Raw genomic sequence first — 27,331 nt, 5'->3', positions numbered from 1 at the left:
CTCAGGCACGGAGACAACACTGCTGACCTCTTAGGTCGAAGATCAACCTTTGTGCGAACACGTGGACAGCAGAGAACACGGGGTGAGTGCTGTGAGGGCTGGGGAGGCCTTGTATCACTCCTGCACCACTAGGGATGCCTCCCAAAGCATCCTTCAGCCCTCACAGCCAGCCAAGGAAGGGGCTGCCGAGCGCTTATCCCCATTTCAGAGGGAAAAACTCGAGCTCAGACAGATTGGCCTGCCCAGGGTCACACAGCTGACTGGAAGAGGGTCAGTTTGCCTCTCCAGAAGGGGAGGACCAGAGAACTGAGAGAGGAAGGAGGATGAGGAAGAGAAAGGCGAGGGGGTGGCTGAGGTCTCAGGACCTCCCAGCTCTCACAGCTCCCTGCTCAGACTGGCTTCCCTCCCCCTTCCCAGAAAGGAGGAGCCCGCTCTGAACTGCTGCCCCTCACACCTGTCCCCAGGCATCCTTCAACGGGAACATGCTGCTGTGGTCGCCAGCAGGGTGTGGTCTCCTGGGAGGGGCTGTTTGCTTCCGTGTGGGCCAGGTTCGGGGATGGCTTTATGGTGCCATCTGGAAGATGAGGCCTGGGCGGGCCTAGCTGGCATAGGGCCAGGACAGGGAAGGGGGCACCAGGCACAGTGGGGAGCTGCCCCACCCCCCCAGCTGTTGCTCAGCCCCCAGAGTAGTGCTGTGAGGGTTGGGGAGGTCTTGTATCCCCAGAGGAGGGCGGGGGCCTCAGTGAGCCTAAGTCCAGCATAGTCTGACCCTGTGAAGCAGGAAGTAGCTCCATTTCATGGGTGACAACACTGAGGCCCAGCAGATCAGCAAACTGCCCAAGTTCATACCTGGCCAGCAGGTACGAACTCAGGCCAGGTGTAAGTGACATTAGAGCCTATGTCCTACCCACCTCTCAGCACTGCCATACATGGGTGATGGGGCAAAGGGCAGGTGTGGGGCAGAGGACCTAGCCCAGACACCCTGAAGCCTGGAGTAGGGTCTCAGCCTCCTTGGCACTCGGTTTCCTGTGCTGTAGAAGGGGGATAACATACTACAGCTTCTGGACAGATGGGAGAAAAGTGGAGATTGTATTTGTGCACACTCTCAGGATAGACAGTAGTCCCAGGGACGGATGTGAGGGTGTGAGAGAGGGCTGCTGGTTTTTATCATGGGGATATATATGATACCCCCACAGCGCTCACTGCTGCCACGGGACAAAGTCCTCAGCCGACATCAATGACCCTTAGCTGCAGGATCCAACCCCAGCCACTGCCCCTTTCCCGGGGCAGGGGCGGGGGGTTGAGCAATTTACCTCCCGTCTGAGTCTCAGTCTTCTCAAGGGTCAGGTGGGGATGAGCATTCTCTATAGACTGTCCGTGTGAAGCTCCAGGGAGCTCCTGCCTGAGAACACGCATGGCCTGTGGAGGTGAGGCATTAATTCGTGATAACAGCATCAACACCTTCAACAGTGAGTTCATTCCATCTTCCTAAGGGCCTCGAGGTACTGTGTCCAGAGACAAGGTCGGGAGCTGCAGGACTTGCAGAAGGAGAATTTGGGGAGCCGGCCAGCGTCCTTTCTTCCTCAGCACCCTGGGCGTCTTTCTCCACCAAGAAGGATGCTCAGGGCATAGCGGCTGTGCCCTGGTGGTGAAAGGGTTGCTCGTCCCACATCATCGGTTTGGGGTTAGGGCTGGTTTCCCTCCAAGCCCAGGCAGCTGCCTGGAGGGCCTGTCCTGGGCACGGAATGTTGAGGGGGGGCCCTACCTGCCTTCCCCAGTAGATCTTGGAGTTTACCACTCATCTGCACACCCAGGGCCCACCCAGACCACTAGGGAAAACTGTGAAGGGGGCCACAGTCCTGGACTCTTGGCATTTGCTGGGTCTCTGGACCCAGCAGCTCCTCTGAGAAATCCCGGTACTAGGGCAGGACTAGGGCAGGACTCCCCCAGAGCCTAGGATCTCTCCTCCCTTCTCCAGGTCTGGGTGAGGCCCCAGGCTGAGGGCCTCGGTCCCTGACATCTGGAGTGTTCCATCGGAGCTGTGATCTGAGGGCTCCTCCCCTGCGCCGTGAGGGTCTACAGCCCTGGGTTCCGGGCCCCCTTCCTGAGGGCTGCCTTCAGTACACATTTCCCGAGTGCTGGCGGCGCGCCTGGTGCTCCCTAGACACCTGCTTTCTCTCTCCCACGCTAAGCTGTTCATCTTCTTGGCACCAAGAGCCTGAAACGATCTTTAGGTTTGGTCTGTGTGCTGCCTGTCTCTCCCCCATCAGAATGTCAGCACCCTGGGGGCAGGGACTAGGCCTGGCTTGTTCGCTGTTGTCTCCAGCTGTGGGCAGTGCTGCCCCTCAAGTCAGCTTCCCAGAGAATCCACACTTGCTTCCAGTCCCTGCTGAGTGGGGGGTGGGGGCGGTAGCAAGGCCCCACCCCTCCGCCCCCCTCTGAAGGATACAATGCGTTGGTGTTCTGAGTTCTCCACCCTCCTCCTTTTACCTGAGCAACCCTGGCGAGTTTCTGTTACTGGCAACCCCAGCAGGTTAGATAATGAGCTGCCGGCTCCTTACCTAGCTGGGGTGGGTTGAGGGTGGAAGGCCCCAGAGGTGGAGAAAACAGCATGAGTTTTGTTTTTGTTTGTTTGTTTGAGACGGAGTCTCAAGTCTCGCTCAGTTGCCCAGGCTGGAGTGCAATGGCGCGATCTCAGCTCATTGCAACCTCCGTCTCCCGGGTTGAAGCTATTCTACCTCATCCTCCCGAGTAGCTGGGATTACAGGCATGCACCACCAAGGCCGGCTAATTTTGTATTTTTAGTAGAGATGGGGTTTCTCCATATTGGTCAGGCTGGTCATGAACTCCCGACCTCAGGCGATCCACCTGCCTCGGCCTCCCAAAGTGCTGGGATTACAGGCATGAGCCACGGTGCCCGGCCAGCATGCAGGCTTTTTTTTTCACCAGAAACACGTGCACTTTATTGAATGCCATTGTAGAAAAGTGTGTGAAGATAAAGGGCTGACACAGGACTGGGCTCCAGGGCAGGGCAAGGAATGGAAGGTGGAGTATGTGGGATTCAGGTCATGGGCAAAGCTCCTGGCCTGGATGATGCCTCCTGATCGATCGATAGGCTTGGAAGATCAACACTGGGATGACGATGAGCAGAATGCTCATGAGGAGGTCCGCAATCAGGGCCCCATTGTTCAGGCACTTGGCGGTGGAGGCATAGGCCTGGGCCCCAGTCAGGCCGCCAACCATCTTCCTGTCCCTAGACTTCACGGAGTAAGTGAATGCTATGAAGCCCAGGCAGCAGGGGTTCATGAAGAAGGGGTTGAACAGGGACCAGGCGACACGGTCGGGCACGGAGGTCTCGCTGCGGATGTGGATCATGGTGGACAGCGGGGATCAGGTTGTGGGGCGCCCTCAGCACAGCCACCTCGTGCTCCTCCTTGAGCACCTCAGAGTTGGGGGCCTGGCCGTTGCTGACAGGGGAGAAGAACGTTTGGACAGTGTGGTTCGTGGTGTCCAGCGAAGACCAGCGGTGGTCAGTTACTCGGATGGTTCTCAGTGGGCCCTCCCTTCTCCAGTAGTTTTCGTTTTCTCAACAGTTTCCTCTTTGTGGCATTTGTCCAGCATGCAGTTTTTAAGATCAGAGATGGAAGAGTACAGCACATGTGTAGGGAAGAGAGTGCTAGTTGCCTCCCCAGTATCCGTTTTCTTCTTCTGTTTTTAAAAATTATTTATTTTTTTAGAAATGGGGTCTTGCTCCATTACTCAGGCTGGAGTGCAGTGGCACCATCATGGCTCACTGCAGCCTCTTAATTCCTGGGCTCCAGTGAGCCTCCCGCCTCAGCCTCCTGAGTAGCTGGTACTACAGGCATGTGTCATCCCGTCCCGCTAATTTTTAAATTTTTATTAGGGATGAGGTCTTGCTATGTTGCCCACGCTGGTCTCAAACTCCTGGATTCCAGTGATCCTTCCTCCTCAGCCTCCCAAATGCTAGGATTACAGGTGTCAGCCACCACACCCGGCCTCCTTTTATGGACATAATGATGACAGCATTTCTTGCAGATAGAAGGAACAAGTAGCCAAGTTCTGGCCCATGGGATATACATGAAAGTCATCAGGTGGGGATTCTAAGGCAGTTCCTTACAAAGGGGGCTGATTCAGTCTTTCTTCTGTGTCTGGAATGGGGATGTGATGTCTGGAGCTGCAGTAGCTGTCTTAAGGATGGAAGCCAGCCCTGTACATATCCTCAGACTTTACATCTAATGAGGGAAAAATAAATCCCTATCTTGTCTAAGCCACTATCACTCAGGACCATGCTACTTGCAGCTGAATGCAATTCCCAAGTGACTCAAGAGGGTCTGTCAATATCTCCTTCTTTGCCCTCTCCTTTGCCAAGATGGTCTTAGGTGACCATTTCTCCTTGAGAGGCTTCTGAGAAGCAAACTGAACAAAGGGAAGGGAAGTGGCTGAGATATGGAGCCAACCCTGAGAGGAGGTCCAGAGTACTTAGGAGACAGGTCCTCCAGAGATGACCCAGGCTTCCCACTTAAGTGTCCAGGAAAGGTAGAGGGACCCCAGACTCAGCTCTCATCCACTATTCCCCTCAAAAATAAATTTGCAGGTGAACATGTAACATACGAGGCACAATTAGATCTCCAGTAATGTTACTTATCCTCCCAAGTACACACAGCCAATATTTGAAAATGCTTGATTGGGCATGGTGGCTCATGCCTGTAATTCCAGCACTTTGGCAGGCTGAGGCAGGTGGATCACCCGAGGTCAGGAGTTTGAGACCAGTCTGGCCAACATGGCAAAACGCGGTCTCTACTAAAAATACAAAAATTAGCTGGGCATGGTGGCACATGCCTGTAATCCCAGTTACTTGGGAGGCTGAGGCAGGAGAATCACTTGAACCCGGGAGGCAGAGGTTGCAGTGAGCCAAGATCGTGCCATTGCACTCCAGCCTGGGCGACAGAGCATGACTCCAGCTCAAAAAAAAAAAAAAACAAAAAACAGAAAAGAAAAAAGAAAATGCTCAAATGTCCATAAACCATGCCAGAGTTTTCCTTATTGCCACCCTTGGGTTAGAGCCCTGGACTGAGGCTGTGATGGCCCTGGGGTGAGGGTGATCAGGCCAGAGGCATTACTATGGAACTGTCACGCCCTGTGACCAGACTACAGAAGTGGTCTGTGGCTCCCTATCTCTGGGGAGGGATGGCCACAGAGGCTCCCCCACTGGTAAGGACAGGCCTGCGAGGACAGAGAGGGCTCAGGTGGACAGGGAAGCTCTTTACCTAAACCTCACATCATGTGGGTGAAGAGACAGCCCAGAGAGGGCGAATGGCTCCTTCAAAGTCACACAGCACTAAAGGCAGGACAGGTGCCAGAATGTGTACAAAATCCATAGTTGGCATCTGAATACAACGGACACCTATTTTGCTTTGTTCTGGCTGTTCTTCTTGCCTGAAATGCTCTTCTCCCAGATATCTACAATGATCGCTCCCCTCGGCTACTTCACACACCACCTCAAACATCACCTTCTCAGTGAGGACCTCCCTGACCTCTCATTTAAAGTTGCACTCCTGGCCAGATGTGGTGGCTCACTCCTGTAATCCCAGCACTTTGGGAGGCCGAGGTGGGAGGATTGCTTGAGGCTAAGAGCTGAAGAGCTATCTGGCCAACATAGTGAGAACCCAACTCTGTTTTTATTTTTAAAATTTTATTATTTTTTGAGACGGAGTCTTACTCTAATGTCCAGGTTGCAGTGCAGTGGCGCAATCTCAGCTCACTGCAACCTCCGCCTCCTGGGTTCAAGCGATTCTCCTGCCTCAGCCTCCTGAGTAGCTAGAATTAAAGGTGTGTGCCATCATGCTCAGCTAATTTTGTTATTTTTAGTAGAGATGGGGTTTCACCATGTTGGGCAGGCTTGTCTTGAACTCTTGACCTCAAATGATCTGCCCACCTTGGCCTCCCAAAGTGCTGGGATTACAGGCATGAGCCACCACGACTAGCCCCTGACTCTATTTTTTTAAAAGGTAAAATAAATAATTAAAGTTGCACTCCCAACTCCCCTTTTCTTATCTCCTCTTGTTTCTCCCTAACATCTTTCGTCCCCTGATTCACCATGGTTTACTGAACATCAGCTCCATGCTGCAGGGATTTTTTTTTTGTCTGTTTCACTGCTGTATCCCCAGCACCTAGTGCACTACTGGGCACAAGGCAGGTTAAGTCCTCAATATATATTTATTAACAGAACAAATAAATACCAACCTTCGCCAATAGCGTTACCACAGGTGAAGGGCACAATGAAAATGCTTGAGTGGCTTCTTCTAGTGCAGAAGTGTCCCTGAACGCATAACCCATCCCCATGGACACACTGTGCTGTGTGTGCCCGTCGAGTCCTGTATCCGCTGCCCCAGGACAGGAGCTGCAACCCCTGAGCTCACAGACCTTGCTGATCCTTTATGAACCAATACGCACCCTCAGAAGGGCACAGTTGACAAAACGGGTGCTGCTGTTAGGTTTCTATTCATTGTCAAATACTCAAAAGTAGCTATGAATTCTAAAAGAAAATCTGCTTAGAGAGGAGCTAGCAAGACATCTTTGCTCAGGAGTGAGGCCTATAAGGAAAAATGGAATATCCCGCTCTAAAAACTATAAACAAGCCTTGTGTGAAAATGCTTTGTGATGTGCTGTTTCCTATCACAGAATGGAACCTGTGTTTTGATTCCAAGGTTCGCAACACTCTACAAAGCTTAAATTTTCTCTGCTGCTTTCTTTGTAGAAAAAACAAAGGTTGCTTTTCCAAGTCTTTGTGATCGTGGTCCTCTATTACTGTGAGGTATTTACTGGATATTTATGTTATGTAGTGGTCTGAAGTCAGAGAGCTTCAGTCTGGCCACTTAGTGGGTGACCACGGGGCTGAGCATCAGTTTTTCTAACCTAATAAATGGGAATAACCGTGGCACTTACCTTATCAGAATAACAGCTCCTCTTGTGTGAGCTGTTGACCAGGAGGGCACACTCAGGAGCTGCTGGGGCTCTGGCATGCTCTAGATGCTCTAGATCTTGACCTGGGCAATGGTTATGCAGGGCGTGCATAGGAGAGAAGTCATCACGCTGAGCCTGTAAGTTCTGTGTTCTTTACTGTATGTAAATTATACCTCAATCACAAGGAAAAATTAGTTCTTACTTCTGGAGGTTGTGAAGATGGAATAGAAAGAATGTAAACTATGCCTGACTTATGGAAAAACAATTTTAAAATGACTCTACAGTGTGAATGTGAATGTGTAAGCTTGTGTGTGGTTGGTGTGAGATTATGTGACCCTGTGGGTGTGATGTGTCTGCATATGAACTAAGGTAACAGTAATGAGTGTGCACCTGGGTGTCAGTATGTGGATGCACATGTATTGCATGTGCCTATGTCCCCATGTGAGCAGTGCACGGAACTGCACAGGTATGCTGGATTACATGCTTGTGAATGGTTGTGTGCATGTGCAGGTAATGTGGAGGCTTCTGTGCTCTGAATCCACATGTTCTACACAAGACAGAGCCTGAATCTCAAGACAGTGGCTCTAGGACCCAGCTGTGCTCCTTACATGAAGTAAAGTAGGGACTGGCCAGCAGCAGGGTGTGCTCCTCGCCTCCCCCTCACCCAGAAAGAAGCAGGAGACTGAAGGCCTGGATAAAGGTTCCCAGCGCCCCCTCCCCTCCCACAGCTGCAAACTCCTCAAAGATGCAAATCACCCTCTCCTCCATGCAAACCAGTCCTGAGAGCCAAGGGTGCTTCCCCTCAGGCCCAACCACCACCACTATGATTGGACCCCACTAGACCCTGGCTGCCCAGCCTGGGGATGGGAGCCAGCTGGAGTCGGTTCCTGTTTCCCAACCAGTCACTGATGTTTTTCCCCCTGGGGTGCCTTGGCTCTCCCTGATGGCTCAGGTGTTGTAGAGAAAGCCTGGGCTAGGAGTGGTCCACACAGACTGTGGGACTCTGGGGAAGGTAGTGCTGTCTCATCTTTGGGGATGCTCTCAATGGCGACTACCATCCCAAAGCACTGGGGCAAAGCCTGGCTCTCCCAGACCCTCCTGCCTGGCATATTCGTTGTGGGCCTCACTCACAGGACCCTTAGCCTGGATTCCCTATTGGTGCTCACTTTTCCCATCTCCTAGGTCCTATCTCCCCATCAGAAACATGTTTCTTCATCAGCCCTGGATGACGTACATCACAGGACCCAGCAGGGGTTCAACACAGAGATTCCCTCCCAACCCACCCTGACAACTCCTGCAAACCCACCACCTCTCTGCAGGCATCCCCGACCCCAAGCTTTCATCTCCATGGCCATGGGCCCCCTGGTTAGAGTGTGCTCAACTGTCAAGAAGCTGAAATGTGTGGGGGAGAGGTGGGAGGAAGCAGGTTTTAATTCTTTTTTTTTTTTCTTTTGAGACGGAGTCTCGCTCTGTCGCCCAGGCTGGAGTGCAGTGGCCGGATCTCGGCTCACTGCAAGCTCCGCCTCCCGGGTTCCCGCCATTCTCCTGCCTCAGCCTCCCGAGTAGCTGGGACTATAGGCACCGCCACCTCGCCCGGCTAGTTTTTTGTATTTTTTAGTAGAGACGGGGTTTCACCGTGTTAGCCAGGATGGTCTCGATCTCCTGACCTCGTGATCCGCCCGTCTCGGCCTCCCAAAGTGCTGGGATTACAGGCTTGAGCCACCACGCCCGGCCGGATGGTTTTAATTCTTATGACACTTCTGGGGTAGAAACTATCCTCATTTTACAGATTAGGACATTGAAGTTCTGAAGCCTACATATACTGACCACAGTCACATGGCTGATAAACAGCAGAGCCTAGATTCAGACTGAAGCTCAACGACCTGGGTGGAGGGCAGAGGCAACACTCGCCCTTGAGGGGTGGGAATTTGGGAAATCCTTGCAGGGGAGGCCAGGCCAGGGCAGTGTTCATCCTTTCCAGGTGAGGTCTGGGCCCCATGGCACCCTCTGCTGGCCATAAACACACCCCCACACCAGCTGAGGCGGCCATGTTCCTAGCACCCCAAGGACCACTCATGCTCCCACAACGTGGATCAGCAGCCACAGCCTGAGACAAGGATTTCCTCATAGCTCAGCTGAAATTCCTCCCTGGCCCTTGCTGTGTCCCACTGCCCCATGACTGAGGTGGGAATAAGGTGCAGAGGGGGATGCCTTGGCTGCTCAGAGGCACTGAGCCGTGGCACCCCAGGCCATCAGGGATCCAGGGTGTCTCGATTGTTGACCAGGGCGGGGGCTTGGTGCAGGTGAACATGGCCCCTGCAGGGCTTCTTTTCTTAGGCCCCAAGGCAGACACAGTCCCCCTCTTTTCTCAGGGTTCTCCCTCAGCCCAGCAGGAGGAATTTCTAGGATTTGGCTCCAGGGCCCCAGACTGGAGCTTGGGAGGAAGGACCACAGGAATTAAACTAGGCCCTACTGGGGCTGTGGTTCCACTCCTCCCTGCCCTTGCAGCCTGGTTCCTGGATGGGGTCACCCCTGGCCTGGACACCATCCATTCCCTCATCCACTCCATAACCTTCCGCTGTGACCAGCAGGGAGTGGGTGGGGGCACAAGAGTCTAAGGAAAAGGACAGAAGAGACGTCAACTGCAGTCAACAGAGCTCTGAGTCTGAGGAGAGGTCTTCTTGGTCAGAGAAGATCCTTGCAGAAGGAATTGGGGCAAAAAGTAGGCTTTGAGGGAGCAACAGATAAGGTCCAACGTTTCACTCCTTTGATAACCTCAACCAGTGCCGAGGTTTTAAATTCCATCTCGCTCTGAGGACTCCCCCACCCCGCCTCTAAGCTGCAGCCTTGTGTATCCACACTGCCAGCCCGGCCCCTTCCTTGAATGCCTGCTGAGCATCTCACACTGAACAAGTCCAAAAAGAATTCCTGATTTCTCCCCTCAAGTCTGCTCCCCATGTGGTCCTGCCTCTTAGCTAACAGTAACTTGTCAATCTAGTAAGTAGATCTTAGTTGCTTGGGCCCAAATCTCAGGGGTCGTTTCTCTCTCTCTCTGCTCCTCTACATCTAACCCATCAGCAAATACTGTTGGCTCCACTTTCAAAACGTAATGAGGATCCAACCACTTCTCACCTCCTTCGCTGTCACTCCCCAGGAACCACCTTACTAGTTTATTTGCACCTACCCTTTCCTCCACAGTTTATCCTCAACACAGCAGCTAGGGGGATTCCAGATGTACTCCTCCCTCTGCTCACAAACCTGCAATGGCTCCCATCTCACCCAGGATGAAAGCCACGGCCACTTCAGTCACCTCAAGACCCCACACAATCTGACCTCTTCAGCGCTCTGACCTCATCTCCTGGCCCTACCCAGGACCTCTGCACCTGCGGTGCTCTGCCTACTCCAGGTATTCATAAGGCTTAGTCTCTGCGTGTTAGGTAAGGCTTCCCCAACTGTCCTGTATGAAATAGTTATCCTCTCTCCCTCATCAGAACTCCTATCCTTTTTCTCCACAGTACCTGTCACCTCCTGACATACTACGTTTGTGTTCCTTGTGTGTCTACTCCAACTAGAACACAGCTCCATGACGGCAGGGTGCTTTCTTTTTTGGTTCCTGCTATATCCCAAGCACCTGGAATAGTGCCTAGCACATAAATGATGTTCAATAAGTGAATGAATTAACGAAGTGCCAAGGAGCAAGGGTGGCAGAGCTCTCCCAGGCTGGGCTGGGGCAATCACTGGGAAGCCCCTATTCTCCGAGGCACTGATCTCCTCTCGGCCTCTCCAGTACACTGCCCTCTCCCATCTTCCTGTAGGCTGTTTCCTCCAGCTCTGTCCCATCCTCCCATTCTTCAGGTCTCAGCTTCAGTGTCATTTCTTCAGAAAAGTCTCCTAGACACCCTTGGACTAAGTTAAGGTCTACTCCATGCTCCCCAAGGCAGCTTTACTGCCACTTGTACAGGACTCCAGACACTTAGAGATGTTAGTTGCTCACAAACTGAGCACCAGGCTTATCTGCTCTTGATTGCCTCATCTGGACGGCTGTGGATTAAATTAGGTGATTCATATTCATAAACTGTTTAACAGGAATCGGCCAATAATGGTCAGGCAATATTGCCACAATTACAGTGGATACTCAGACATTTGTTGTTTGTGACAGAAGGGCAGCACACCAGAAATCATGATTAAGTCAAAAATCACAGCCTGAATCAACCCTGGGAAATGCTGGGGAACCACTGCTCACATTTTAAACATTACTGTTCCCGATGACTTCGGCTCCTTCAAGTCCTAGTGGGCCTGGCCAACATATCCCTGGCTAGTATCCCACAGGCTGGGTGGATTTTGGGGTGTGGGGTGGGGGCTGGACCTCCCGTGTGGTTGGACCAGCAGCATCCATGAGAACTTGCTAGAAATGCGGCATCTTGCTCCCTTCCCTAAGACCTGTTAAATCAGAATCCGCATTTTCACACATTCAAGATTGGAAAGCATTTCCCCAGATCACAGTGTCTCAGAACTAAGGGCTAAAAAGGATATATATAGGTATTTTTTAAGTTTCAGGTTCTGGTTTCTATACTAATACATCTTCAGTCACGCTGACTGGCCAGAATCCATTCTCTGAACACCCTTGACCACCGAACTCACATATATTCTCTCCTATCTCTAAGCAGTCTTGCCTGCTCCTTCCCCATTTCCAAAATCTGGGGCTGCCATGAGTGCCCTCAGTACCTATCCTCTTGGCAACCAGACAGGGCTGGGCACCAGGTGATGTCAGGGAAATGGCTGGGTCACAGCAAGCAGGTGGCCTTCTCAGGAACCTGCATGAGAAGAGCCTGAGGGAGGGACCTTCTCAGGAACAGGGTGGGAAGCACCCTGATACAGTCTGTGCTGAGGCACAGAGGAGACTTGAGAGTACCTGTTTGCTCTGCCAGAAGGGCTGGGCCCAGACCACTGCAATTGCTTCCCTGCCATCTCCCAGACTCAGCTGAGAGCCCCCTCCCTGTCACCCAGCCCCCGTGGGAATGGCTCAGGCCAGGAGCTACCATCAAACTAGCTCCTTTCTCCCAGGGCCTAGTGACTCCTTGACAGGTTACAGCCCCAAAGACAAACAGATTCTGCCAAACAAATAACTGTTCAGCAGTGGGGGTGTTGGGGAAGGCCTAGGAGTGGGTCTGAAGTTGCCAGAAGACCCAGGTGAAGTGGGGGGTGGGCTCCCCTGCAGAGAACAAACAGCTGTGGGCACCTGGAAGGAAGCAGGATGCAGGTACACTGTCACGGGTGAGGGCACTCACCCCAGGGGTCTCTGGGCCAGTCTCCCAGGCTCTTTCACTCTGGGCTCTGTATCAGGGTGCTCCCTGAGAAAGAAGAGTCTTGCATTCAGGCCCATGGGGCAGGGAACCAAACAATGCTTGCTGGCTGATCAGTGCTAACTTGGCTGATACTTATTTGTGCTGGAGATACAGTAGTGATCAACAGAGGCATGGCACCCTGGTGACCTACAGGTCATTTGGAGGCAGATGCCTTACCTTCCTGGTCACTGGGCACCAGAAAGCACAGGAGATCCCATTATAAACCCAGGACTAATTTCCCAAACATATGATGAACCTCAGCGTCTCAGTTTTCCCATCTGCAAAAGGGAAAGGCCCAGAGGCCAAATAGTACCCATCACGGAGCCATTATGGGGCCACACAAGTTTACAGGAGGCTTGAGGGTTCAATAAAACTCACCAACACACATGAAAACAGTTTTTTTTTTTTTTTGGTGTGTGTGTTAATTTAATCATACAAATATTCATTTATACAATAAGGAAAAACCTCCTCATCTTTATCTCCTCCTAGGCACCATGAGGCCCCACCACAAACATCCAGCTGGCTTTCTACACACACCACTGTCCAGGTGGGAAGGGCAGCCACTGCTGCTCCTGCATTCACCCAAGGAAACAAAGGAAAAGTGCGGTGAGGCGGGGTGGGGTGGGGAACCAGCTTGCACTTCTGAGCCCTGGCAACCCTACCATCCTCTCCTGCTGGGCTCAGATTGAATTTGGGGAGGTATTTATTCTCATGCCCATTTCCCACCATGACCACCCTCAGGCCACACCAGCTGTTTGGTGAGGTTCTCTCCAGGCTGGAAGTAACTTTGATGGGCTTAAGGTTACAGCCAGTCCTTATGGGGGAGAGAAGGCTGACTGCTTCTTGTAGAAAAACGCCCCAAATTCAATTGTCCTCATGGCAAAAAGAAAAAAGGCATGCACACGTGCACATCCATCCACACACACACACCTCACTCCATGCACACTGACAGATTCTTCCCAAGTCTGAACCCCTCTGTCTCCCCAACTGGGTTCAGACACCTAACCATGGTGTCTGCCTCACCTCCTGGGTGCCACACACAGGTGGTCCCGCCCAGAGGTGGCCTGCCACTTGGTGAAGATTCTAAGAGGAGCAGGGACTATTGGGGCTGAGAGGTAGCCACTACCACCCCACTAGGCAGGGGAGCAGAGAGGGGCTCTAGGCATTGCTCTGAACCCATACCAGTGAGGAGAAAGAGAATGAAAGCTACTGATACCCTCCCTGGGCTGGGGAAGCCATGGACCCCTCTGCCTGCACTCCATCACTTGCACTTACTCTGGCCCTCTGCAAGGAGCTCACCTCACCTCCAAGGATGTGCACATAAATGGTTTGTTCTTGGGAAGGGAGACAAGGTGCTTGGAACGTTTAACTTGCCAAGTGTGGTTGCCTAGAAGCAAGAGGAAGAGCAAGACGACTCTGGCAGACCCAGACCCACTGATGGTGGCCCATGAAGCCCCTGCTGGGAAACTGGGAAGGGGCACCCAGTGTTGGGCAGATGAGGAAGTCAGGAAAGCAGGGGTTGTGAAGCCTCCCACAATCCTGCCAGGGACAGTGGAGATGTGCTGCTTCAAGGCTTCTAAGCAGTAAGAACAGCTGGGCATGCATGGGGTCCAGGGAGGCAGTGTCTCAGGAGACTGGTACCAGCAGCAGCAGTCTGGGCCTAATGAGGCCCTCAGACAAAAAGCCATCCTGAGGCCTGTGGCGCGGGCACCTGGCAGAGACTTCCCTCTGCTCTGCTAGGGAATGGAACACTCCCATGCACACAGGAAGTAGGTGCTCCAGAGTAAGCTCTAGTCGAGTCCCAGACCCAGCTGCACCACGCTTCTCAGCAGGCTGGCTCCACCCACCCCCAGGGTTTCTCCAGTGGAATAAAGTTTATGCCCCTTTTATTTTGGGGGGGAGTGGGGAGGTGAAGAGGGAATTTCACACAAGCTTTTCTCCCACAATCAAGCTTTAAAAAAACAACAGTCTCAGAAGAGGATGAGGAGGAACAAACAACACACATTTTTTGGAACTCAGACACCCAGACAGAAACAGGCAGGCAGACCCTCACCCACACCCAGGCTATATGACTCCTTGCAGCCACTCATCACCTGGTCTCCCTGCCTGTCTCATACCCTCACCTACCACCCAGCTGGACGGGGGTGTGGTAACAGGCAGGTGACCCTGCAACAGCACCCTGGATCCATATCCCTGGCTCTCAAACCAACTAAGACTTGAGGGAAGGAGGGGGGTGAGAAGAGAAGAGGGACTTTGCATATTCTTGTATCTTTGGCAGACAGCTGTTCTAGCCTGGTTCAAGCTTCCCATGGAGATATCCACATCTCAACCTGCTCAGAATCCACAGGATGCCAGGGGGGCCACCTGCCTGAGTGAGCAGCCAGCCAATCAGCCTCTTGCTTCAGCTGGGCTGCCACTTGCCCACCTCCCAGCCAATAACCTAGCATCCTGGCAGGGAGGCAGGGCTGTGGAGGTCCTCTCATTTCCATCTAAATGTGGTCTCCAAGATCAAGTAGTCAGTGGCTGGCCCTTCCCCATGACAAATTCCCCTTTTGGGGCTGTATTTTCCAACCTCTACAGCTCAGCCTCCACTAACAGGTTGTGAAAATATCACAGAGGACAACTGAAGGGAAACAGGGAAAGGAGTTGTGTGACAACAGAGAAGCATGGGCCACCTTCAAGCTTGCCTGCTGCACACCTGCTGGCGAGTTGCACCAACACCCGTGCGTGCACACGTGGTGCATACGTATAACCAGCACAGAGGCACTGTTCCCAGAGCAAATGGGAAGCTACTGCATGAAGAATCCAAAAGAGCAGTAAGCATGATGGCATTTCTCTCTGCCAAGAGAAACATGGAAGAAAAGCAATCTGAATTGTTACAAGGGTGTGCAGAAGGACACCTCTCGGGCTTAGAAAATCCCACGTCACCCGAGATCTATCCTCAAGGCTTCCTCTCCTGGCCACACAGGGAAGTTTGGTCTTCAGAGAGGTTCTGATGCTAACAAGCCACAGGGTTGATGAATACAAATGTCAAAGGTGTAAATCAACAGAAGATTAAGAGAAAAGAGGAGGAAAAGGGTGATAACTCATTGGCTGACGCCATTAAAAACAAATGGGGTCAGAGACTTCTGGAGTCATGTGGCACGGCAGATGTACTCCTGTAGCACTGATCCGCAGAGTCCTCAAACATGCCACGCCAACTTTTCACCTGAATCTCTTCCAGAGCAAGCACTATTCTATAAAGAATATGTTATCCCTTATTTAAAAAAAGAAAAGTGGGGAAAGAGGGAAAAAAATTAACATGTGCTCAAAACTACAACCTCTCTGTAGGCAAAATAATTTTTGTTTAAAAAGATGGCTTTTTTTCCCCCATTTTAAACTTTTTCCCCCTTCCCGAGTGACCTAATGACTTGTTAGACTGATGCCTATAACAAAACCCAAAGTGGCTGCATGGATTTCTTCTTGGTAGCCTCAACACCATTCCTGTGATTCAGCATTCACACATGCATACTGAGTTTACTCAAAACTAGTCTGTTCTGCTTCTTCCTCTTCTTCCGGGATGAGAGGGGGTCAGAGCCAGGGGTCTGTGCGATGTGGTCTGCAATCCAGAGGAACCCCTTGCCCTAACCCCCCAAAGTCAGGCCTTCTGTCTTTTGTTAATTTTTCTTCTTGCTGACACCCGTTTAAGACTGGCCGAAGGGGTAAGGCCCATGGAGCCCCTGGAAGAGAGTGAAGATAGTCAGTGATGGTAGACATAGCAGTGCAACTTGACAACCAAACCAAGTGCAAGAATCTCTGGTTCCCAGTGAGTCACAAGGAAGCCCCAATTCACAGACAAGGCCTGAGGGCCTTTGCCATACAAAACCTCAGCAGGTCAAAGATCAGTACATTTCAAGTTGCTAAGTTTCTCACTGAATCACACCATCCAAAGAGAGGGGACGGAAGAGAGATAACTCCCCAGTCTTTCAGATGGTAGATCAGTCAATGCCAACCTTCCTTCACCCAGGCCACAAAGCTTTCCTATTTTCTTCTTGACAAAAGTGTCTCAACCACTCTGCTAAAGATCCTTATATGCCATTCTATGCACCTTAACTTCAGATGTAAGGCTACTGCTAGCTAACAACACATATATCAGCAAAAACACAGAAACAGCAACTATTTATTTAGCACCTAGGTCCCAGGCACAGTACCAGGGGCTAATCCTACATTGCCTTTAATCCTCACCTCTGCCCTAAAAGCCAGGTGAGTATTATAACACCTGTTTCACTGATACCCATTTTACTGCAGAGACTAAGACTTGTTCAAGGTCATGTGGTTAGGCCAAGTGCGGTGGCTCACGCCTATAATCCCAGGACCTCGTAAGGCCAAGGTAGGAGGATCACTTGACCCCAGGAGCTCGAGACTAGCCTGGACAATGTAGTCAGAACCCATGCCTATAAAATTTTTTTTAAAAATTAGCCAGGCATGGTGGCACATGTCTATGGTCCCAGCTACTTGGGAGGCTGAGGTGGGAAGATCACTTGAACCTGGAAGGTCGAAGCTGCAATAAGCCATGATTACGCAACTGCACCACTCCAGGCTGGGCAACAGAGCGAAATCCTGTCTCAGTTTTTTTTTTTTTTTTGAGACGGAATCTTGCTCTGTCGCCCCGGCTGGAGTGCAGTGGTGCGATCTTGGCTCACTGCAAGCTCCGCCTCCCAGGTTCACACCATTCTCCTGCCTCAGCCTCCCGTGTAGCTGGGACTACAGGCGCCTGCCAACACACCCAGCTAATCTTTTGTATTTTTAGTACAGACGGGGTTTCACCGTATTAGCCAGGATGGTCTTGATCTCCTGACCTTGTGATCCGCCTCTGTCGGCCTCCCAAAGTGCTGGGATTACAGGTGTGAGACACTGTGTCCGGCCAATCCTGTCTCATTTTTTTTAAAAAAAATCACGTGGTAAGAGGCAGAGCCAAGATTCAAAACCAAATCTGATGGACTGCAGTATTACTTCTCCCCAAACTAGCTCTCCCTTGCCACAGGATAAGGTTTATTCCAACTTGCCAAAGGCACTTTCTGTGCTGCCTGGCTGAGCGGAAGAGGCGTCACAGTCTTGCTTCCCCTCATAAGAATGAGACACCAAGATATGCCAACATCAAAAGCAGCTGCACGAACCAGGAACATGCTGGACCACGACGTGTGCTTCCTCCCCAATCCCTGCTTTCTGTTTTTCCATATAAAGCCTCCCAAAACCAGAAGTACGTCTCTAGTTGCTTGGTGGTATCACTAAACTAAACAAAAAATCCTGAGGAGATGATTTGGGGAACGGACAGGCCAACACCAATGGGGCATCCACTACGTGCCAGGGGCTACAGCAGCACCTAACACGTTCTCTTTAACCCTCACAAAGATCCAAGGAGACAAGTATGGTCTCAAAGCTCAGAGAGGTGAGGCAACCTGATTAAGGGAGCAGCACTGGTGAGGGAAGCAGCTGGCATTTGCCAAAATGCCACATGGCTGTCAGCCCGAGCCAACCATGCCTCTAGCAGATGAGCTATGGCTCCAACCATCTCAGCAGCCACAGCATCCACTCACTCAAGCAAGCGTGGGCTGGGGCAGCAAAGGGCTCTCAGATTCCATTTTGCAAGGCCTAGTAGGGGGGTAACATACATCAGAGGTATCAAGTTGGTGCAAAAGTAATTGCAGTTTTTGCCATTATTTTTATTTTTATTTTTTTCGAGACAGAGTCAAGTGCTGGGATTACAGGCATGAGCCACCATGTCTGGCTTTTGCCATTACTTTTAATGGCAAAAAACGCACTAACTTTTTCACCAACCTAATAGAAAGTAAAGCAGCTTAAAACAAGCTGCCCTGACTCAGCAGCTCCCAACAACAACCATTCATCTGGAACTACCCAAGAAAAGCAACAAAAGCTTCAATTCCCTGAAGGGTTAGAACCAATACAATGCTCAAAGGTCTCTGTGCAGGAAAAAAAATGCACCGCAAAAAGAAAACCTGGCTAGGTATGGTTGCTTACGTCTACAATGCCAGCACTTTGGGAGGCTGAGGCGGGAGAACTGCTTGAGGTGAGGAGTTGGGAGAACAGTGTGGGTAACACAGTGTGGACTCCATCTCCACATGCAATTTTTTTTTTTCAGTTAGCTGGACATGGTGACGCATGGCTGGAGTCCCAGATACTCAGGAGGCTGAGGCCGGAGGATCACTTGAGCCCAGGAGGTCGAGGCTGCAGTGAGCTATGATCATGCCACTGTACTTCAGCCTGGGAGACAGAGTAAGACCTTCTCTTTTAAAAATAAAACAAAGTCACAGGTTCTGAGGGTTAGGAAAAAAATAATACATTTAATAAAGAAAAGAGAAAACTCAAAAAACAAACAGCATGTTTCCTATGAAATATTTACTCCTTTACCCTAAATGTAACTGCTTTCCAGTTCAAAGCTCTACACACTTCATGTGGGCCTTTATAAAGCAAGTACTGGCCTTATGATTTGTCTAGAATACTTGAAGAAGGGAGTTTATGACTTTGCCAAAAAGCTGTTGTACATTCCCACTTAACAGATAAATAAAGCAGGTTCTATGCAACTGGCAGCAAGAGGAATAAAGACACGTGCATTTTCAGATGTCCGTTTGAGTGCCCTGGCCCTCAGACCATTCAGTGTGGTATTTAACTAGTTTAGATTATCGTTATTGTTGATCCTCTATTTACTGATGTTCCATGCCTTTTATGAAGAAAAATGCTACCTAATTCTCCTTTACCCAGTGAACTACGTATTAGAGATGTTGTTAACTGGAACAGAAAAATAGTTTGACAAACAAGCTCTATTTTCCTTACCCCCAAATTAATTACCATCACTTCAAGGAAGAGAGAGGGTGCTGACTCTATTTGGAACCTATTTTACAATCTAGACTCCCCACACGCAGGATCATAGGTGTCTCATGTGGATCACAGAACACAGGCAACATAACACCAGCTGTAGAGGAAAAACCTGGCAAAGATTCCAAGAACAGCTTGTCTGGGGAGTCCTATGGCAGTAGGCCAAGTGGGAAGACCATGGCGGTACCTTCTGGATGGAGGTACTTTCAATATGGGAGGCCCATCCACGTTTCAGATTCCACTGGAGTTTTTTTTTTTTTTTTTTTTTTTTTTTTGAGACGGAGTCTCGCTCTGTCGCCCAGGCTGGAGTGCTGTGGCGCGATCTCAGCTCACTGCAAGCTCCGCCTCCCGGGTTTATGCCATTCTTCTGCCTCAGCCTCCCGAGTAGCTGGGACTACAGGTGCCCGCCACCTTGCCCGGCTAGTTTTTTGTATTTTTAGTAGAGACGGGGTTTCACCGTGTTAGCCAGGATGGTCTCGATCTCCCGACCTCGTGATCCACCCGTCTCGGCCTCCCAAAGTGCTGAGATTACAGGCTTGAGCCACCATGCCCAGCCTCCACTGGAGTTCTAAGACCTGGTATAATGGGTTCTGGTAGCCAACGACAATCCCAGCCTAAAATTAGGATTTGGCAATACAGGTAACATTCACTCTCTTCTGGGGCCTAGCAACTCTTCAACTTTTATCTGCAGTAAAAGCAGATGCCGAATATTTTAGCTAACCTGGAATCAATGAAATACCTCCTGTTACACTTGTACCACTACTAATAAGGAAAACAGATCAAAGGGCAGATGCATTAGATGGTACCACAGGACCCTGAATTCAACTTTGACTCAAGCAAAAATCGAAGCCATCATCCTGATTATAAAACCCAGTGAGGCCAGGCATGGTGGCTCATGCCTGTAATCCCAGCACTTTGGGAGGCCGAGGAGGGTGGATCATGAGGTTGGGAGATCGAGACCATCCTGGCTAACACGGTGAAACCCTGTCTCTACTAAAAAATACAAAAAATTAGCCGGGCGTGGTGGCGGGCACCTGTAGTCCCAGCTACTTGGGAGGCTGAGCCAGGAGAATGGCGTGAACCCAGGAGGTGGAGCTTGCGGTGAGCCAAGATTGCGCCACAGCACTCCAGCCTGGGCGACAGAGCAAGACTGTCTCAAAAAACAAACAAACAAACAAACAAATAAAAAACAAACAAAAAAACTCCCAGTGAGCTTGATGCAGAAAGTCACTCCCCTCTAGGAAGAATCATGTCCTATCACATAGGGACTAGCAGCAAGACTGATTTATCCACGCTAATGGAGACTATAAATACTCAAACCCAGAAAAAAACTCTGGTATCTGACTCCAGGTCTAAAGGCTAGTTGCTCAGGGCATACACTACTTACACAGAAATGGGTTTCCAAAGGCTACACTGAACAGCCCTATATGTGCTAGGGGATATGAAACTGTTCAGGTCCATAGGGGCTGAGGTATTGCTTGTTTTGCCTCAGCTTTCCCTAAGCTTTCACTGACCAGCTATCATAGGAACGAGCATGGGGACCTAAGTTCAACTTGGCTAGAGAGCAGACAAGCCTTCTTAAAGCACAGAGGCTCCACAGTTCCACAGTCATTAGCTAAGGCAGCAACACCTCCTGCTCGCCAGTGTTGGGAAACAGACTTTTGCCTTAGGCCAGCTGAATGATTACAATAGTTGGGCCAAGTCCTGAACTGCATCTCCACAATGCAATAATAACTACTGCAAGCCATTATCTGGCTAATTTCCTAAAATTAAAAAATTTTTTTTTGGTTGGGGGGGGTAGGGGGGGAGCGGTCCTTGCTATGTTGCCCAGGCTGGTCTTGAACTCCTGGCCTCAAATCATCTTCCCACTTTGGCTAAGTGCTGTAATTACAGGCATGAGCCACTGTGCTCAGCTCTAAAATATTGTTAGAGAACATTCAGAGACACAAAGATGAGCTCAGTCTCATCCTTAACAATCTCCTAAAAGGAAAATTTAAGATCTAGTACTTATAATCCTGTCCTCAAAGCAAACCTAAAAATAACTGTCTCTCCTGATTTGTTTTACACAATCATTTATAGTTGTGTCTGTCGAATAGCAAGAATCACTCCTAGCCAGTGACTTGGTTATCACTTATCTTATGTGAGAGTAAACCTGCAATATCTTAGAGTCCTTCCTAAAATTATACAGAAGTCAAAATAACCTTTCCAAAAAGGAGTACTAAAAAAGTATCACTGATAGAAAACATTAACTGTATGCCAAAGTACTAAAAAACAGGCAATCGTTCTATTTCAGTTAGATTTTTTTTTTAACCTGCATTCACCTATTTTCATCAGTAGGCAGGGCAGTGCTATCAGAAGAGTAGGCTGCCCTTCTGAGGACAGAAGCTGTTCCTGATACTTATTTCTGCCTTGCACACAGTAGACTCAAGTAAAATGAATGAATGAATTATAAAATACACTGACTGGTGAGTCAGCCCGTTTTTCAACATTCTAGGAAAAAAAAGAAGGCTGAAATTCCTAATGAAAAAAAGGATGTCTTGTTGAGAGATTTTTGCGTTACTCTTTCTCTATATGAAAGCTTGTTGTTTAGATAAATCACCACAACACAGGACTTTCACATACCTGTCTTTATTTTGCTTTTATTTGTGATTTGATTTAAATAAATAAGAAGGTTCACACAGGTTAATAAAAAGACAAGCACGTTTGCTGTATGGCTGAGAAATAATATGCTCTCTCGGTGTATACTGATGGCATTATCAGATAACACCATGAGGACCCTCCTCCTCCTCATTTCCTGGGTCAGTCCTGGTCAGTGCTTCTCCCGCCTAGTGCTCCTTTTGTATCAGTTATGTACACTGAATACAAACACAGAAGAATACAGGGTTTAGTACTAAGTCCTGTCCTGACTGCGTACTGCAAACATTGTGTGGTGAGGCCCTGCTCACAGGCCTGGCTTGGCTGGCAAGGGCCAGAAACTGACAAGGCCCTGATCAAACCCATTAGTCTCTCATTAACTAGAAATAAAATTAAGTCTGTACTGGAGTAATGAGCAGGGCAATGAGCACTCTCTCAGGAATGTACAAACCAGGGCCCTTTCCTTAGTGCCGTCTGACTACCTCCGGGAGGCTTGCTGGTTGGCAGAGCAGGGCCACATCAGCATGAGAGAAGGACTTCTGTAGATGATTTAACATTGGTCTCGCTCTGTTGCCCAGGCTGGAGTGCACAGGCACGATATCGACTCACTGCAACCTCCACCTCCTGGGTTCAAGTAAGTGATTCTCCTGCCCAGGCTGGAGTGCACAGGCGTGATCTTGACTCACTGCAACCTCCACCTCCTGGGTTCAAGCAATTCTCCTGCCTCAGCCTCCCAAGTAGCCAGGACTACAGGTACCACCATGCCCAGCTAGTTTTTGTAGTTTATTTAATAGAGATGGGATTTTACCACGTTGGCCAGGCCGGTTTAGAACTCCGGACCTCAGGTGATCCACTCACCTCAGCCTCCCAAAAGTGCTGGGATTACAGGTGTGAGCCACCACACTTGGCCTGTTCAAGTCACGTTCATGTGACAGTCTCCCAAAATTCAAAGATGTATTTGATGCACTGTCTGAGAATGAGCGCGAGAACCAGTCAAAGAATAGGAAAAAACCCTACTTTTATGCTCAAGGGCTGATGACAGGGCAAGCTCAGTTCAACCAGGCCTTCTGATTGTGCTGAAACATTTAACTCAGTTATTAGTGTGCTGAATGTATTTTTAAAGCTCTTTAAATACAACTTTTTTTATTTGCCTCTGTAATAGTTTTTCTGTTGCTCTTAACTTATCTCTACAGTCCTGTTGGGGAACTTCTCATCTACCCATTTATCCTCCCTTCACCCATTCATCCAACCCTTCATCATCTATCCCTCCATCCTTCCTCTATCATCCATCCTTCCATCCCTCATCCTTCCATACATCCTCCCTGTCATCCATCCTCCTATCCATCCAAAGTCCCCCACGGCAAAAGGCAACTTCCACAGCCTTCACCCACCCCTACTCCCCTTACAAATTTTTTAAAAACCGTGAAGAATAAAACTCAAACATAATTGTGAATGAAAACACATTATTCAAAGTTTCTACATGGAGGTAGAGGATCCTAGCTGAATGTGACTTCCCCTTTTAGTAAAGATTTCAGAAAAAAGCTATTTGTGATTCAGAATTCTAGCTCCAAAGATCTGATGTAATAGCAAGTGTGCTAGAATCCAAGTGGGATGCTGTTATACAGAACTCTTTCACGGTCATCTCCTAGGGTAGAGGAAATTCCTAAAAAGGAAGAAAGAATCAGTAAGAGTCTCACTGGGGAGGACACCCACATGAGAGAAGCTTATTCAAGTTCCCAGTCATGTAGCCACCCTGCTAGGACACAGGGTGAGGCTGCTGGTCCAACTTTCTCTCAGAATTTTCATTCAAGTTCCTGTAACTTTCTGTCAACTACCCTTTCCTTACAAGCCATCATCTCCACTGTGTGTCTTACAATTAATTGACAGGCATCAGCTCCCATAATGGCTGGTGGATTAAGGGAAGAGAATAAGCTCTCTCTCTCCTTCTTGGTTCCTTTCAGCTATATTTGGTTTTGTCTTGCCACTCCCCTACTCAAAAGCATTGCTGGCACTGGCACTCTCTCCTTTCATATTAAATGTTAACTCTCCTTTGCTTGGCTTTTAAAGGTCTTCCTCCAAAATGCACCCCACCCTCTTTAAGCACACCTCACTCACCACGGCCAAGCTAGCCAGTGTCCTGTGAACACACCCTGCCTGTGGTTGCCTCTGAGCCTTCCCGCATGTGGTTCTTCTTCCCTCCAATTCAGTTTGAATCCATCCTCCATCAAGGGATTGCTTTCCTGATTACTCCAAGCCTTATTGCTTTGGCCGTCCCCAAATTCCTATGATCACTTAAAAGTCAACTAGAACTCAACACACTTGATCTTCACTGGCTCTTCTTCTTTCCTATAGATTAGTCACATCTATGTTATCAGATAGTAAATTCTTTGAAGATAGGGATTAGTGGCTGAGCACCCAGGAGACCTCACTTACTGACTGAAAAAATATCAGTCAATATTATTGACTGTGTAAAGCAAACGGGTTTAACTGGCCCTTAGGCAGTGAAATCACAGCAAAAAGTTCAAGACCCTCAAACCTTTGCAGGGGAACACCCACAGCTCTAAGGAAGCTCCCATTTTTCCTGAGATACAACAGTTCTTAACCTTACATTTTGTTCTGGTCCTGCTGGAATACAATTAAAGCAGACTTAGCTGAGAACAAGTCATTTGAAACCTGAGCATCTATACCAGGAGCCATTCTTACACTTTTGAATTATACTTTATCTGTTTGAACCAATAATTTCACTAGTCCTACTTTGAGAACTTTCATCAGAAATTAAAATGCTGAATTCAGAGTATGGGGAAGAGAATGAGCCCTTATAGCCAAAATAAAATATGCTGGCAATCTTGGGAACATTAGCTCTGCTTTAGCTACAAGAGTGCATAGCATTAGAACAATCTAAAACAATGCTCAGAGCCCAAAGCAAATAAAATAGAGCTGGACAGCTTGGAAGCTACTGAGGTACAAAAAGGAAAGTTCCTGGAGATACTTTTTATTCTCAGTCAGATAGTAATGTTACAAACAACAAAAGACATTTTCTAAGGCCCATAGTGTTTGCTTAATTTATTTAAAAAATGCACACAACATTCATGCCAATGTAAACACCAGCAAAGCTGGGAGGGCTTTACTGGCTCTTCTGGGTTTTCAAAAGAGAATCATCAAAATATTAAGCCCAGAGTCTTCTGGCAAGTCCCTTCTGGTACAGAGTGTGCTAATCTGCCAGCCAACTGGGACAGGTCCCTTGGTTGCTCTGTGTTGCTTCCTACCGGCCTCACATTCTTTTGCAGTTCCTACAATGAACGAAGAGGTCTCTACGACCTGACACTAAGTGTATAAACTACCTCCAGAGAATAGCCAACAAACTTCACTTGCCAACAAACCTCATTGTAGTGTGGTCTAGAACATTAGACTCAAACTGGATCCCCGGGTTCCAGCCTGCAGCCCACCTTCAATTTGCTGTGTGAATGTGAGCAAGTTACTTATAATACTTCCCTATTATTTTTTCAAATGAGGATTATAACTATGAAAGTCACAAGTGTGTTGTGAATGAAGAATAAAAATGAAAGCAGTAAAGGTACTATGGATAGTATGAAATGGTTTACATGTTAGATAGATAGTGTTAAGCTCAGTCCTTGGACCTCTATGCCAGAGGTTCACCAGTGGGGGAATTTTGCCCCCCAGGGGACATCTGGCAATGTCAAGAAACATTTCTGGTTGTTACACTGTGGGGAGGGAGGGCGGTACTATTGGCATCTAGCGGGTGAAAGGCCAGGAATGCTGCTAACCACTGTACAACACATAAGACACATATACCCTTGCCTCGTTAAAAAAAAAAAAAAAAGAGAGACTTAACTGGCCCAAAATGTCAACAGTCTTAGTCAGCTAAGAAACCCTAACCTCTCATCATTTAGGGAATCACATTCAGTCTTATAGCATTAGATACCATCCATGTGACATAACTCTCAAATTTATATCTCCACCTAGACTTCTCTCCTACACTCTATATTCAACTTGGAAATGCAACAGCCCACTTGACACCTCCATTTAGATGTTTATATAAACATCCAACGTATCCAAAATGGTACCCTGATCTCTTCCCTACTTCTACCACATCCTTTCCCCTCTCCATTGATGGTACCTCCATCCCTCTAATTGCTCAGGCCAAAAACCCTGGTGTTATCCTTTATTTTCTCTTATATCCCCTTCCAACCTATTAGCAAATCCTGTTAGCTCTAACTACACAACATAGATCCAGACATGGACCACTTCTCTACTGCCACCTCTACTGCCACCAGCCTGATCTGAACCACTCTTACTCATTGCCTGGATGACCGCACTAACTTCCCTGTTGGCCTCCTGTTTCTACCCTTGCCCTGTATTTACTATACAAGAGCCAGAGTGCTCCTTTTATAGCATTAAGTCACACATATTATCCCTCTATTGAAAACCTTTTAAGGCTCCCCTTTACCCTCAGACCAAAAGCCCAAAACTTTATAAGGACCCACAAAACGCTCCACAATCTGGTCTCTGTCCCCTGACTTCATCTCCTTCTACTCTCCCTCTTGTGGTTCTGCTCCAGGCACTGGCCTCCCTGCTATCCCTTGAACACACCAGGCAAACTTCCACTTCAGGGCTTGCACTGGTTGTCCTCTGCCTAAAATATTCTTTCTCCATATAGGCTTTACAGAAACAAAACTCGACTTTAAAGGAACTGTAGGACAGCCCTTACGTATGTTCTAATTCTAAAATACTCAGTACAAAGAGAGATTTTTAATTTGTCCCAGAAAAATAAGACTCCACAGACTGTATCTTGTGGCCACTATCAAGGAATATAGACAGGTTTGGTTTTTGTGTGTATGACATCAAAAATGCAGATCTGCTGTAACAAGAGTGAGTTAATGAAAATTTCAATGCCAACAAAAACCTAAACCCAAGTGACTATGAAGGTTTCTAGGTAATCTTTTCCCTTCTTGGAGGCTAGAGAGAAAGCAATAGTTTGTGGGGAGAAGAGGTTTAATAGTAGAAAAGTCACATAATATTTGGTCAACGATTGCCTTGATCCTCATTTAAAATGTAGCTGTACATTACAGAAAGCCCACAACTGTCAGCCCAGCTAATAAAAATGTGCACTCGAACACTGCAATTGGGAAGCAACACAGTGCAATGTTAAGAGAATAGAGCACGCTTAGGAGTCAAAATAACTGCTTTTGTTGGTATCCTGGTCTTATCACCCTGGTACACGACATTGGGCAAATTACTGAACCAGTCTCCGTAACTGTAAAGGAATGATAATAACAACACTTTTATCATGGTACTGTTTGTAGACTACATGAAGTAATGCATGCCAAGCACTGAGTCTATTGTCTCTGGGGAATAAAAACTGGAGGCTGGGAAGCAGGGAGGTGACTGGTGTTTTTTTGCCATAAGCTTTGTAGAACTACTTGGTTCCCTTAAACTACGTACACTGATACATTTTAATAATGAAAATTAAATTT

The 27,331-nt window shown here is 48.8% G+C and overlaps 1 protein-coding gene across 3 annotated transcripts in view; it reads right to left on the bottom strand.

Annotated features, from left to right (window-relative positions):
• Positions 1-12,725: 12,725 nt before the first annotated feature.
• Positions 12,726-27,331, bottom strand: part of ILRUN (inflammation and lipid regulator with UBA-like and NBR1-like domains) — a 116,556-nt gene continuing 101,950 nt past the window's right edge. For 2 of the 3 annotated variants that reach the window (XM_011729164.3, XM_011729166.3), the window contains one exon: positions 12,726-16,048. In XM_011729164.3, coding sequence (XP_011727466.1) covers positions 16,013-16,048 — 36 coding nt within the window. In that variant the 3' untranslated portion in view covers positions 12,726-16,012. Of the gene's footprint in view, positions 16,049-21,011; positions 22,058-27,331 lie in introns of those variants that run through there. The other variant, XM_071097172.1, reaches the window with a different exon arrangement.

This window comes from Macaca nemestrina, chromosome 5 (genome assembly GCF_043159975.1).
Source record: "Macaca nemestrina isolate mMacNem1 chromosome 5, mMacNem.hap1, whole genome shotgun sequence".
Classification (NCBI taxonomy): Eukaryota; Metazoa; Chordata; class Mammalia; order Primates; family Cercopithecidae; genus Macaca; species Macaca nemestrina.
The sequence above is the reverse complement of the archived record's forward strand: the minus strand, read 5'-3'. Positions and strand labels throughout refer to the sequence as shown.